The sequence below is a fragment of the Orbicella franksi genome, chromosome 8, assembly GCF_964199315.1.
Source record: "Orbicella franksi chromosome 8, jaOrbFran1.1, whole genome shotgun sequence".
Taxonomy (NCBI): Eukaryota; Metazoa; Cnidaria; class Anthozoa; order Scleractinia; family Merulinidae; genus Orbicella; species Orbicella franksi.
Window position 1 is genome coordinate 6,961,043 of NC_138152.1, and position 14,028 is coordinate 6,975,070.

A 14,028-nucleotide genomic window follows, 5' to 3' on the forward strand; every position below is an offset into this window, starting at 1 on the left:
CAGCCTATAGCCAAGCAACAAATCTCGAATTTCAAAGATACAACAGACTTCATTAACTTCCTACCTAGATAATATGAAGTCCAAAAAAACGCCATCCTAGTGTCAATGGATGTGACAAACTTGTACAGAAACTTGTACATACTGAATGCAGGAGAAAGGCTTTACTACCGTGTGCAATGCGTCCAGTCAAGCCTTTCCCTGACAAGTCTCTTTATTTAATTTCAACCCATTTCCTCAGAGATGTGCTAAGACCTATGTTACAGGAGAATTCTTTCCAGTTCAATGGAAAGAGTTATTTCCAAACACACGGATCGACCTGATAGAGGAATTAAAATGGCAGTATCTTTTGCGACCTTCTGCCAACCTTTTTTAAGGCAGCTGTAGCGACAGAATCTTAAGTGAGAGCACACACAAAAAAACACTGGTACAGTATATGAAAAGATAAGATAAGTGTTCTCTTTGTGGAACATATATAAGCATAAGAGGAAAAAATTGATTCGTTGAACAGGCAAACAGACATTATCCAACTGTTAAAAACTGCAGAAAGTCCTCTTAGTAGTGAAATTCAAAGGGAGAGAGACACGATTCTTCAACAGTAGGGAAAAACGCACAAGAAATTCTACCTTTTGTCACACAAATCAATACCGCCTAGCAATGCCTAATTTAACACTTGTGTCCAGAAATGCACGCAGTAACAAAAATGGGAGATTTGGCGAAATTTCGTCAAACGAGTGAATGTTCATGGATTTGACGATTTTGGCAAATTTTAGTCAAATTTGTCAAAGCGGAATATAAATCAGCTTGGTGGAATTGACGATTTTGACAAATTTTAGTCAAATTCGTCAAAGCGAATTCAGCTTGGCAAATTGGCAATTTTGACGAATTTTCGCCAGCCATAGCTATGCAAATTATCTCATCAGAGGCAGCCCCAACATGTTGGCGATCGAATCAGTGACGATTTTAGCGATTTTTATTCAAATTGCAGCATCAGAGATGGACCTACCATGTTGTCGACGATTTTGGGGCCCTTCTAGCCAGGTCATATCTATTCAGTCGTGTGAATCTCGTATAATTTTGTCAGCAACCTTGGCAAAATTTCGTCAGAATCGTTACTTTCGCCAAAATTTCCACAGATTGACAACTTTTGTCAAATCCGTCAAAATCGTCAACAAAATTTCGTCAAATCTGCCATTTTCGATACCGCATGCATTTCTGGACGTATCTCTAATTTAAAGAAAGCCTTGATGAATAAAAGGCACATAATTCAGATTCAGCTGAGGAAGATATATAAAGTGAGCCTCCCATTATCTCGTACAAAAGAGGAAAATCGCTCAAAAACACACTCGTGAGATTCAAACGTATTCTCTAAAGGAAAAGGAAATACATTTACGAACAGCAGCAGTCGACAATGTAGGTCTGTCACAACTTCTTAATTTCTTGAAAATGAAATATTACCTGGAAGTCCTTAGCGACTGGGAACTACTTCCGCGATGCGAGCTCAGAATCTCGACCAGGAGCACTAGAGGGATAACTGGAGATAAATGATATTTCCAACACCTTTCAAACTCTTTTATGTAAAAAATAAATCTATGCGATTATGGCCGATAATAACCCATAATTTTAAAATGAGACACATCTAATCCGTAATCTGTAAATTTGATGGTCAATAAACCGTACCCCTTCTCTAAAAACCCCTAATAATCCATAATCCTAAACCCTATCAGGGTATCCCCTTTTGGCGACCAAGATCTAGACAACGCGGCTTGCATTCTATGACTCGGGCTTTCCTAAGCCCGAGTAATGAATGATACTCTTGAAGCATTTCGCTGACATAGAAAGCGATCCGATGCCAACCCTTCACCAAGCGGAAGTTAATTTACCATTGAAACAGGGCCACAACATTTTTTGAAAAATTTAGATTGTCTCAGCTGAACACAAATTGCCTCACGCAAGAGGCCATATTCGTTTTCGGTATTGGACTGAAACTAGCTTGCAACAGAGGCTAATTTGGGGAGTCTTTTCAAATGCAAATGATATTTTATCTCTTTTTAATGATATTCCCCCCGCACCAGCCTCCATGACGAGCTAGACCCAGTCCAATACCGAGAATAAGTAAAGTAAAGTCTGCCGTACGAGCCAAGTGGCCCATCAGGCCGGAGCTTATCCCGGTTTCTGTAGCATGAAGCGACTAGGAGTATTTCTACTCCCCCCTGGATGGGATGCTGGTCCATCGCAGGGTTACCCCCAGCATTAAGTTCGCCGGTACCCATTTATACACCTGGGTGGAGAGAGGCACTGTGAGAGTAAAGTGTCTTGCCCAAGAACACAACGCAATGTCCCCGGCCAGGGCTCGAACCCGGACAGCTCGATCCGGAGACGAGCGCACTAACTATGAGGCCACTGCGCCCTATCGAGAATAATGGTTCCAAAATAAATAAACAAAAAGTAACTTCCATTGTTTATCCACAGCTTTTATTGCATACATCACTGTTACAACATTATATAGTAATTGGAGAATGAAAAGCAATTTTGGATCACGCCTCCACCAGTTTTCAACTTATTACGATAACAGAGGCTATTCATGTTCAGAGAGAACAACCCTCCTTGAATCAACAGTCACACCATGTTAATCTAAAATTATCTCTTTAATTCTCACACTTTAACGCTTTGCTTCATTCTGTTGTTACTATTTATCACAATTAGCATTTTCTACTTATTATAAATTCAGCTTCCATCGCTTTGTGCTTGTATTAACTTAGGATGACAGAAGTTTTTGTCGAAACATGTATTGTAATCATAAACGTTTTGTCGTCTTCTTAAAATTTTTTACTTGTCTTCTACTATCAAGACCATTTTTAACTTTCCTTATTAGCTCTTTAATGTAATTTACCTTAAACTACAATTACGATTTAGCAATTCAGCATCGTTGCATTTATAACTTCCTTCATTCGCTCCATACTTCACTTAATCTCACTCAAAATTAGTCATTGATTTTGTTATGCTGGATATATAATAAATACAGCTGTTTCCAAATTTTTTTGGTTTACATATAACATTGCGCGCCTCCCATACAAGTAGTATGCAACGTTTTTTTCCGTTGGTTCGAGCCTAATTTTATTTTCTATTCACAGTAAAATATTTATAGCAAAAAGAAATTGACAGACACTGTAGCCTTTTTCAGTGGGAGGCGTTGTGACCTCATGGTTGGTGCACTCGTCGCCGAATCGAGCGGTCCAGGTCCGCCAGCCCTGGCCGGGGACATTGTGTTGTGTTCTAGGGCAAGACACTTTACTCTCACAGTGCCTCTCTCCACCTAGGTGTATAAATGGGTACCGGCAGACTTAATGCTGGGGGTAACCCTGCGATGGACTGGCATCCCATCCAGGGGGGAGTAGAAATACTCCTAGTCACTTCATGCTACAGAAACCGGAGATACGCTTCAGCCGGATGCGCCACTTGGCTCGTATGCAGACTTTACCATAGTCTTTTTCACCCTCAACTTTTCTCATGTTTTTGCATTACAACATGTATGTGAGGCAATTTATCAACATTCTTTATCTGTGTTTCAGTTGAATACTTAGGTATTTATCAACCTGTGAACATTCTCAACCAGCTCCGGCTCAGTAAGGGTCTGACCGCGGCTGCATGGGCCGAGAAGGAACTGGCTCAGAGGATGAAGTGGCCGAGGGTGAAATGGGGTAGACTTTGGGTCTCCCTTCCCTCCTCTCGCTGCTTTCCTCTTTCTTCCCGCTTTCTCTTCGTCCCATCCTCGACTAGAGCCTGTTCACAGGCCAAACAGCGGTGACAAACTTTTTAAAAACGTGCATTTTATGACCTTGACGTTTCGTATGCTAGTCAACATACATTTCAAAAGTATAGCCGTTAAATTTTTTTTGGAAAGCTATTTATACTGTGTCAATGGGGGTCTGGAACCTAGACAGAAAAACATTGCGGTAGAAATTTAAGGAGGGGGTATACATGAATTTAAGTGAAATTTTAGGAAGTTTAAAGAGGGATTAAAAGGATAAAAAGGGGTTTGGAACACCACCAGACAGTTGATTGCCCACAAAAGGGCACCCCGGGTTGGTGGGCAACTGTTTGGTGTAACGTCTACCAATTTCTAACTTCAAATTCTAATTTTAAAACAACATCAAATCTTTAAAATTTCCTATTTCCATAAATTTTACTAACCCTTTGAGAAAAACTGTTTATCCCCAAATATACCCAAAAATCACCAAAAAATTTACAAAACAGCCCAAAACGTAGCTATGTGAAATGAGCCGAGAGATTTTTCTCTGCTTGAAATGTGAACGAGATATTTGCATTCAAACCATAATACCCAGCAAAAATATGGCCTTCATGTTAACCCCCGCCTTAAGACGTTTCAAACGGAAACTGTCTGTAAAGTGAACAATGGAAAAGCTTTCCTATTAAAGTAAAAGCTTTTCACTGCTGACACCGGCATTCAATGCTGGCTGCAACTCCTGAATAAATAAGGTTTTCTTAGCCTTACAATGGTAGTCAGTCTTGCTACGATGGCCGAAGACCAAGAGTTTAGATGATACGCCATGATACGGTAAATTTAGCACCTAGCCTCGTCCCCAAGGTCTTCTCGGGGACGAGGCCCATCTATTCCCACTATGCCTTGTGGGTAACAATTTCAAGATGGCGGATGAACCCTTACTTTTGGGGTTACCCGATGGAAACATGGAACACAACGACGACAAGATATGCGGGTGGAGTACAAATAAGATCGGAGGAACTCCGGTAAGCAGTAAGTCTTCATAACCATTGATGTGTTAAAAATCTTAAATTTGAAGAAGAAATACTTCAGCCTTTATATATAACACATGTTTTTCTTTCACTTGACTCCACAAACTCTTGACTTCTTCTTTGGTGTTAATTTAGAGCAGCGGCAGATAATTTAAATTCCATTTATCATACTCGGTAAAGAAGGCAATTATATCAAATGTTCTGGAGGATGTTTGCGACTGTTTTTGGCCTTATTATCCAACTTTTAATGTTAGAGCTTTAAGTTAAACTTATTTATGTTGGCAATCTCAACCACAATAAAATAAACTAAGCTTACTGTAATCATACTTTTTTTTACATTTTAACACAGAACTGGTTATTTGGACCGCCATCAAATTATCCAATCTGCCCTTTGTGTAACAATGTATTATATCTGGTTTGTCAAATTTACTGCCCTTTGTCAAACTCTGAGTTTCACCGTGTGCTGTACATCTTTGGTTGTGGAAATGCATCTTGTTGGAATAAAAACAAAAGGTAAGAGATATGGGAGCCACTGCCTGGAATACCTTAATAATTTTGCTTGAATGCTCCATGAAAATTTTCTCACATTATGATTTTTTTTAAGGATATCATTATTTATGTTATTTCAGGTTAAAGCCACTTGAATCAGTGATGTACATTTTTTAGATTTTAAGTGCAAATGGAAAATCTGTGTGTAAATTTTAAGGTTCAATGTTGCACCCTGTTGTGCCATACAGCCTGCTTACTGTTTAAAACAATTATATTAACTTTTGTAAATTCATTCTATTATGTATAAAAACACTGACTTCCCAGTTGGGGGAGGGTTCCTTAAGGAGGGAATTGAAGATAAAAAGAGGAGGGGTGAATAAAACTGTGATTTAAAACCAAAAATAATAACTTCATGTGTATGATAAATATCTCTCCTTCCAATAATTCCTCCAGTATTCCAAACTCCTGCCTCTCTCTTCTGTACCCCCAATTATTTGAAGGAGGGAGGGTTATAGAGCCATTACTGGGCACCCATGATGCATTCATCCTGAGGAGTCCATCTGATTCATTTGTTTAACAAATAAAGAAGCCTAAGCCGTGTATTACACTGTGATAAAACATGATGGGCATTTGAGAACACAAGGGAAATGTAGAAAACACGAGCTGCAGGCGAGTGTTTTCTACATTTCTCGAGTGTTCTCAAATGCGCGAAGTGTTTTATCACAGTGTAATACACAGCTTAGGCTTCTTCATTTGCTTTGTGATATAGATGTTATGTGGCAAAAAACAATAAAAGACGCTTTTTCTATGTTTTATACTCCGATAAAACTGGGTTTTTGACCAATCAGAACATGCGCAGGGTCCTATCTACATTATAATACGTGTTAGGGTGTATGTATTAGGTTACAGTGATCATTTTTCTTTATTGTAAACAAAAACATTTTGGTGAGATCAGACTGCAATATGCTTAATATTAGATTTCATCATTTTCTTTCAGTTGGAAAGTTTTAAGAGCTCAGGCCAAAGATAGCAATTTTGTTGTCAAGGAAACTACAGAAAATCAGGTACATGTGCAGCTTCAATATGTTTCAGCATGCATAGAAAGTCTTGTCTGATAGCCTGGGGCAAGTAGATAGTGGATTCTGTCCTTCACTTGCCTGACATAGCAAGTGCAGGGGTGGCAAATGGTCCTTCAAAAACTCTGGGTCGCGCAAAATTTTAGTCGAATTTTACGGGTCTCGTAGTCTCATTTTTTTAGCGGTTATGTGCATCTCACAGTCTCATTTTTACACAAAGGTGTCTTGGAGTCCCGATTTGTTTGTTTGTTTTTTAGATCTGATGTCTCCTACAAGGGTTTACAACAAAAGGCTCATTTGTAGGAATTTTGTACAAGCTCATTCTAGCTCATTCTCATAGCTCTCAACCAAATCTGGGGCTCGAATTTTAGGTGTCTGAACGTCTCATGCTTGCACGCAAAATACTTTGAAGTCTCGGGCTTGCAATCTAAAAAGTCAAAATGTCTGGGGCTTGTAAAGAAAAATGCTAGTCTCGCCATCTCGCAAAGTCTTGCATTTACCAATCACCACCCCTAAGTGAGGTACTATAAGAGATATATTTCTTTTTTGGGGGGTGGGGGTGGGGGGCAGTGAGAGTGATGTCTGGGCTATTACATCAAATTTACAGCCTGAAACTTGGGTTTCGAGTGCACACTGCACAGTACTTTTCAGGCGCAGATCCATACCAGTTTCCACCGTTTTTGGAAATCAGCGAGATTTTTAAAAATGACTCAGAAACCCAGGAAAGGGCACTTTAGAGAGTTAAAATTCAAAGCATTTCCTGTAGAGCATGTTCCTTGACCCCTCCAGAACCTTGCACCTTTGGCTCCTATTGTTTCAGAAATTGGTCACTGATTAGCCTAGATCTGTGCCTGCTTTTCCTAGACGTGATTCTTAAGAAAAAAGAATAACAAACAAATTAGTAAGAATAGTCAGATTTGAACCAGGTCCTGCTGTAATTTGTTTATTATGCTTGTGTTATGATCTAGTCTTTCAGCAGATTTGAAGTTGATGATTGGTGTGATGATGCAGAGGACTGGGGAGAGTGAGTACTCTTCAACCTTGATCCCAGGGTCTCTCCTTTGCAGAGAGAGCTGGAGATCGATGCTTAGTGTTATTTAACAGATTTAAAGTAGCTAAAGGAGTGTTATGTATTGTCATACAGCAAAAAAGAAATTTGAGAAAATGAGATAAATTTAGGGTGTGTTTCTTTAAGAAAATCTAAGATTGGATTCTTAAATCCGAAAGAATCTGAAAATGGATTGTTCATTTCTTTACTAAATCAGATTCTCTTGGATTTAAGAATCCAATCTTGGAGTTTCTTAAAGAAATGCATCCTTAGAAAATGATTCCTTGTGGCTCACCTATAATGTATCATCCATATAACAAAATTCAGAACACTAAGGGAGCCAATCAGAATTTTCCTTTTCATCTTGGACCAGTTTGCTATACATGTTTATCCCATGCCCTAGAAAATACAGCCAGTCAGAATGCAGGAAAGCTGTTTTATATTCGTGGGTTTTACATCCAACCTTCCCATCATATGAAGCGTGTATGTTGCATTAATCGTGTTGGCCACTATATTTTCTATGGCATGGTATATAATAGTTATGCTTTTGTGGTATACTTAAGCAATAGACCACAAGTTTCTATGGCTTATAGGCTGATAACCCACGCGGGATGTTGGAAGAACACGAGAAGAATTCGTAAATCATGAGCTGCAAGTGAGTGATTTACGAATTACTCGTGTGTTCTCCCAACATCCCAAGTGGTTTATCAACCTATAGACCATAGAAACTTGTGGTCTATTGCTTTTATATAATAATTCAGGAGACACGCGAAATTTTCATGAGTTTATTGGCACAATAAAGCATAGCTGATTGACCAATCAGAGCGTGCACATTGATTTGATTATTATATACCATGGAACATCCCATTTGTCACTTGTATTTTCTTGGTGTAGGGACTCATGTTCGATATTTCATTGTATACCACTCAAAAGCATCGTATAACTCCCAGCGTGCCCAATTGATAAAAGCCGATAATTGATATTATCGATTCTAATCAATATAATCGACAATAATTAATCAATTAATATCACAAATCAATGAAAATTGATAATCAAGAGAGTTGTGAGTATTGATTCTCATTGATTTCCATCTATTGTTATAGATATACATTGATTATTTTTAATTTTTCTAGGTTTATTTCAATTGCAGCCAAAAAACATAATGCACAAGAAATTTGCTTTGTTCTTGATGAAAGCAAAAGAATTCAAAGGAAATTTGAGTTGTTTGAGCCCATCTTCAGCCTTTGACTGACTACAAGTTGCCACATGTTACACATTAAATTTTTTTTTTTTCATTACAATACTTTACTACTTTACTATACATAATATACAGGACTTACGGTTTAACACAACTAATTTACACTGACTCACTTACATACACTTACGAACAAGTTTATTCAACTACTTCTAGTATTTATTTTGCCCACTTCTTCCTAAAGAAGAATGTTACACATTAAACTACATTTCATTTTTTTATTGGGTCGACCGTCTGTTGTTATCCCACGTGAAGTGCCTCTTTATGACTACCAATTTTCTTTTCCAGGATAAATGATTCTCCTGTTGTTCCAGTAAATCCACACTCATTGGCAACCTTTGACTTCTCCCCATCAGTATTAGGGACAGATCCAGACCTTGAGATGAGGGGTGGGGGGGGGGGGGGGTGATTTTGTTTTGCTTGCCCTGCCGGGTTTCCTTCCTTCTGTTATTTCTTCTTTTCTTACCCAAAATAAGGGGTAGGGGGGTGGGGGTGGGTCCCCGGGACTCCCACCATCAGTATGACATCCATGCATTATGTAGAGATCAACCTCTTTCAGTTATTCCAAGAGTTATGCATGTACCCATTTTGACACGAAAGGAGAAAATTAATAAAAAGTATCCTCTTTCAAGACTTGCCAATTAAGATCAATGAAAATCGATAGCAATGTTATTAGGAGGAATTATTGTGAGTATCAATATTCATCGATTAATTGAGGCAATTGATAACAATTGATTAATTAAAATTGATTAATATATTGATTGCCTTCCAGTGATCAATTTTCATTGATTGGGCACACTGGGTAAAACTAGCAGTGACATGCTGATAATTAGCACCTTTTGTCTGGGAAATTTCCATCAAAGAGTGCTTATCATCAACATCTTCAAAAATGCATCTGCATATGTCGGCTTATGCTTAGGCATATACGCTAGTGAAATAAGTCTTTTCAGGATGGAAGTAACTTCAACCCTTCTCCGTGGTGTTTTTAGTACTTTTTTTTTATTAATTCTGAAGATCTTCCTTGGACAATTTTGTATCCCCGCGGAATTTTTGTAATGCACATCTTTTTTGTTATGCTGTAACGTTGTATTTTTGCCCAAAAAGCATTATTTTGTTGTCATTGTCGGTTTGAAGAAGGTTTAATTATATATTTTTGTCTGTTTTAGCAGTCATGATGATATGTCATCTGAACTGGGAGAACTCACTGGAAAATTAAAACTTGCCGAAGACAAACCAGACAAGGTAGATTACAACAAAGTTGTACAAGTTAGCACGAGCGAGCAACTCAAGGAAATGTCCCTGAGCGATGTCCCTAATTTTGCGCCTCTTTACATCAGTGTAATTGAGGCTCCAAATACCAGCGGAATCTCTAAACAGATGACAGAACACGAGAAGATATTGTTAGCTGAATATGGGAGGCGAGAAGGACTTCAATTTGTGGAATCGGTGGATTCTCGTGGTGATGTCAAAGGCTGGGCAGGGGAGAAGTATGAAAGTGAAGCCGTTAAACATGGCGACAAGGCTTTCCACAAGTTTCACAAACAATTACAATCGTGTCCTCAACAATGCCTGAGGTAACAATTAAGAAAGAATCCGTCAGAAGTTCGAGAAACAAGTGGACAAAAACTTTGTACCAAGATTATTTACATCGTATTGAAAACTTCTTTGCGACTGTTTTAAATATCTTCTCAAAAGAAATCATTTCTAACAACACCAAACGTCGAAAACAATTTCTGAAGTTCGCTTGAAACACTCGGAAGTACTGGTGAAATGAAACTGATGTTTAAATTTTACCTGTGTTTGCACAATTTCTCTGAACTTTGAAATTTATTTCCTCGAGTTCCCCTGGGAAATTGTTTTTGGTGTTATTTCAGGCAACTATTTATGTCTTTAGCTTTAAGAAAATACAAAAAGGTCTGTAAAATACCTAAAATTATTCTGGTACTAGGTTTTTGTCCACTTAAAACGGAAATTACTCGATTTCCTGTCGGATTTCATCTTAACACTTTAATTAACAGTGGTTTGCATATTAGAAAAGACCACCAAGGTGGATAAAAATAGCAGTTCTAATCCCTTAAACTCTGCTTTTTCTCCTTTCATTTCTAGTAATAGATTTTGTTGTTTCCTTAAATTTTGCGTCAAAGTTCCCGTTAATATCAGAGATATTCCTTGTTTCCTTCAGATAAATAATCTTATAATGCATCAAATATTTTCGCTCGCGCGAGATTGATCTTAACGCGTCACGTGACCGAATATTCCCCAGCTAAAACTGGGGAATATCTGAGAATATTCCCCAATTTTCAAAACTGCGCGCGTAGCGAAAAATATTTGAAGAATAATAAACACAATAGCCTCCTTTTGGGGCGAAAATATGCTCGGATATTTGTCCTTGGACATTATCTGTTCCTCGAAGCTCACAGTTTTCCTCGAGCTACGCTCTTGGAAAACTGTTCGCTTCTCGGAACAGATAATGTCCAAGGACAAATATCCTGGCATATTTTCGCGCCAAATGGCGGCTATTGCTTAAATATTCCCCAATTTTCAAAACTGCGCGTGCTGCGAAAAATACTTGAAGGATAATAAACACAGTAGCCTACATTTGACTTTGAAAATATGCTCGGAAATTTGTCCTTGGACATTATCTGTTCCTTGTTGGGAATTGCATTCAGTGAGTTGTAGGCTCAGACTCCAAATATACGAACTATTTAATGAACCAGCCACGTAATCCGGAACATACGACAAACGGCGAATCACAATGGCTAAAAATGGTAAAAAAAATGCAACAGAGATGAAAATCTGCAAAATTACGACAGCGAAGTTCAAATGTACGCTTGAGCACATTCTGGGCCACGATTTGCTAATTAAAATCACCTGAAATTACGCGCGCGAACAAAAACTCGCAATAAGGCGAGAAGGGTGAGTTCAGAGTAAAATTCAAAACATTCCTCAAAGCTCACAGTTTTCCTCGAGCTACGCCCTCGGAAAACTGTTCGCTTCTCGTAACAGATAATGTCCGCGGACAAATATGCGAGCATATTTTCACGCCAAATGGAGGCTATTGTTTATATATTCCCTCGTTCCCTCAATCTCCTGGAAGGTCCTCAGTAGGATGTAGCTCAAGGGATAAAATACTAAAGGCAAAAACTTTATTTGTCTTAAAAGACATCATATAGGTTAGCAAGTGCAAAATCAATTACTTTTCGACATTCAAATCGAAACCACTCTAAAAAGGACAGACAAAAAAAGAACTACATAAGAACTACTTAAGTTTTTTTCCTGTGGGGAAAAAAAAAATTCGAACGTTAACATTTCGGACGTTTCATTTTCGGACACTCTTTTATCTCATTTCCTACATATTGCGGAAAAAATTTCGGACACTTTAATTGCTGAAACATAACCTAAGTAAATTTGCGCCAACGAAACGCGAATTATATTGAAACAACATCTGTGGAAGTGATAGTGTTATTGTATCCTCAAGGTTTTACAGATACACAGACGAGAAAATAACACCATTTCTTGCGTATCTCAGCAAGTGTCTTAACAAGACTTCGCTCCGTAAAAGGAACTAAGAGCTTTGGAGCTACTTAAAAGTCTTATACGGTACTGTACTGTACCTATTTCGGACGCTTAAAATTTTTGACGCTAACAAATTTTGGATGGTTTTATTTTCGGACACTTTTCTCGTCTGAATGCCAGCTGACCCTACCTTCGCGAGACACTTGGTTATTTATCAACTCGCTCTGGTGAGTTTGTAAAGTTGACATTTCGAGCGTGACAAGGTTTGCTTCTTTCGTGACCGCTTTTATCAATGTCACGCAACGGTGGTTGCCCAAACTACAGTTGAATAGGTTACCAGTTTCTTTACTATTTGGTATCTGTAATTAATGAATTCTTGAATGCATTGATTTTCTACCAGGTATCAGTGGAATGGAATGCCTGTTTCTATGGTTACCACTCAGCCATCAGAGTTGTGTCGAACAGTCCCTCCCTGCAACCATTGCGGGGCAAGTAGAGTGTTTGAAGTTCAATTTATGCCTGCATTGGTTGGTCATTTAAAAGTCCCAAGAGATCTTCGTCCCAAAGATATAGCACAGGAAAACGAGACAGTTATTGAAATATTTACACAAGAAAACAACAAATGCGATTTGCAGGGATTAAATTGCAGTTTCCACGCAGAGACCGGTGAAATTCTTACAGAGGATACCATTGTACAGCAAAAGCAAAGAAAAACATTCATGGCGGCTGTCAATCAAAAGTGTGACGTCACAATCGAGTTTGGAACAGTGATGGTTTTCACGTGTTCTAAAAGTTGCTGGACGGAAATAGAAAATGTTGTAGGGGAAGGTATTTACTTTGAGGAATTCTGTTTAGTGGAAGCCGACCCTGACGCTACGCTATTTGAATAAAAAAATGTTCACTTACAACAGACCTGCCCACTTTATTTCTGTTGTGTTGTCGCCTTGGCTATTCAGCGGCACCCAACGACGGTTTTCCCAGAAATACTTTAAAAGCGTTTAATGCTGTGTAGGTTAGTTTTAGGCTGCGCTATACGATGTTTATCTGTTCAGTCATTCTAGGGAAACGTGAGACTTCCCGAATTTATATTTATTAGGGCTTTTTTTGTCAATTTCCCGAAAAATCTTCGGTCTTTTTGCCTTTCTGAAAATAATGGTGGGGCTTTGGTGGGATTTCTTGAAGGCTTTTTCGAAGTTACTTGTATTAAACCTCGTTAGAATGCACTCTCTGCAGTGCGTGAAAGTGTCGCGGTAAATATAGACAGGAAAATACGTAGTAAAATCTGCTACCATCGGGAACCATTTTGGTAGTGTGCGCCCATGTTCTCACACGGGGGATCTTCATGGAGCACTGAGAACCCAGGATGCGTATCCTTGAGCCGTCAAATATGGTTGCTTTTTGTTACTGGTGTAAGAAATGCAACATCGCTATCAATCCATGCTATAGTGGGATCGTTTGTGTATAGATCAATAAAGAAACTGCTCCAGAGTTGGCGATTGTAACCCGGAGATTTCTTTGAAGCCGTAAAATTCAAAATACTTACGTCTTCGGGGGCCACCTCAAGTTTGCGATGTGGAAAGTGTTGCTTGATTTGACTTGTTAAATTATTGGCAAAAATATGATCCTGATCCGATTCTTCGTCAAGAACTACGACTGTCTTCCCAAACGATGCAGGCCAGAAGAGGACAGCAGTCCTGAAAAAATCACAGTAAAAACGGGTCCTGTGTTGTTTTAGTTTGCTCGCCATCCTTACGAACAGCGTAATCGATGAGATTGGAGGAGCTCGATTATGAATGCGATTTCGAATTTCTTTGGCAGCGGTATGGAAATACCCATTTTTGTCGCTCTCGTACAGCGTTTTTATACTGAAA

General features: G+C 38.7%; 1 protein-coding gene across 2 annotated transcripts; it reads left to right on the top strand.

The window, feature by feature from the left end:
* The first annotated feature begins 4,538 nt into the window (after positions 1 to 4,538).
* LOC145494880 (uS5 assembly chaperone PDCD2L-like) lies at positions 4,539 to 13,978 on the top strand. Of its 2 annotated transcripts, none has more exons than XM_081474435.1 (6): positions 4,539 to 4,767; positions 5,123 to 5,286; positions 6,260 to 6,326; positions 7,307 to 7,362; positions 9,811 to 10,215; positions 12,558 to 13,978. In XM_081474435.1, the coding sequence occupies exons 1-6, from the start codon at positions 4,666 to 4,668 to the stop codon at positions 13,045 to 13,047; spliced, it is 1,284 nt and encodes a 427-aa protein (XP_081330561.1). In that variant the 5' UTR covers positions 4,539 to 4,665; the 3' UTR covers positions 13,048 to 13,978. The 2 variants fall into 2 exon arrangements, with proteins under 2 accessions (XP_081330561.1, XP_081330560.1); XM_081474434.1 differs by having other exon boundaries at positions 9,808 to 10,215; positions 12,558 to 13,977.
* The last annotated feature ends 50 nt before the right edge of the window (positions 13,979 to 14,028 follow it).

Bases quoted from the DNA above. Each gene is read 5' to 3' on its own strand.
- LOC145494880 (XM_081474434.1), top strand. From the start codon at position 4,666: ATGGCGGATGAACCCTTACTTTTGGGGTTACCCGATGGAAACATGGAA. The intron at 5,287-6,259 runs GTAAGAGATATG...ATTTTCTTTCAG, and splicing joins TGTTGGAATAAAAACAAAAG to TTGGAAAGTTTTAAGAGCTC. The intron at 7,363-9,807 runs GTGAGTACTCTT...TGTCTGTTTTAG, and splicing joins GATGCAGAGGACTGGGGAGA to CAGTCATGATGATATGTCAT.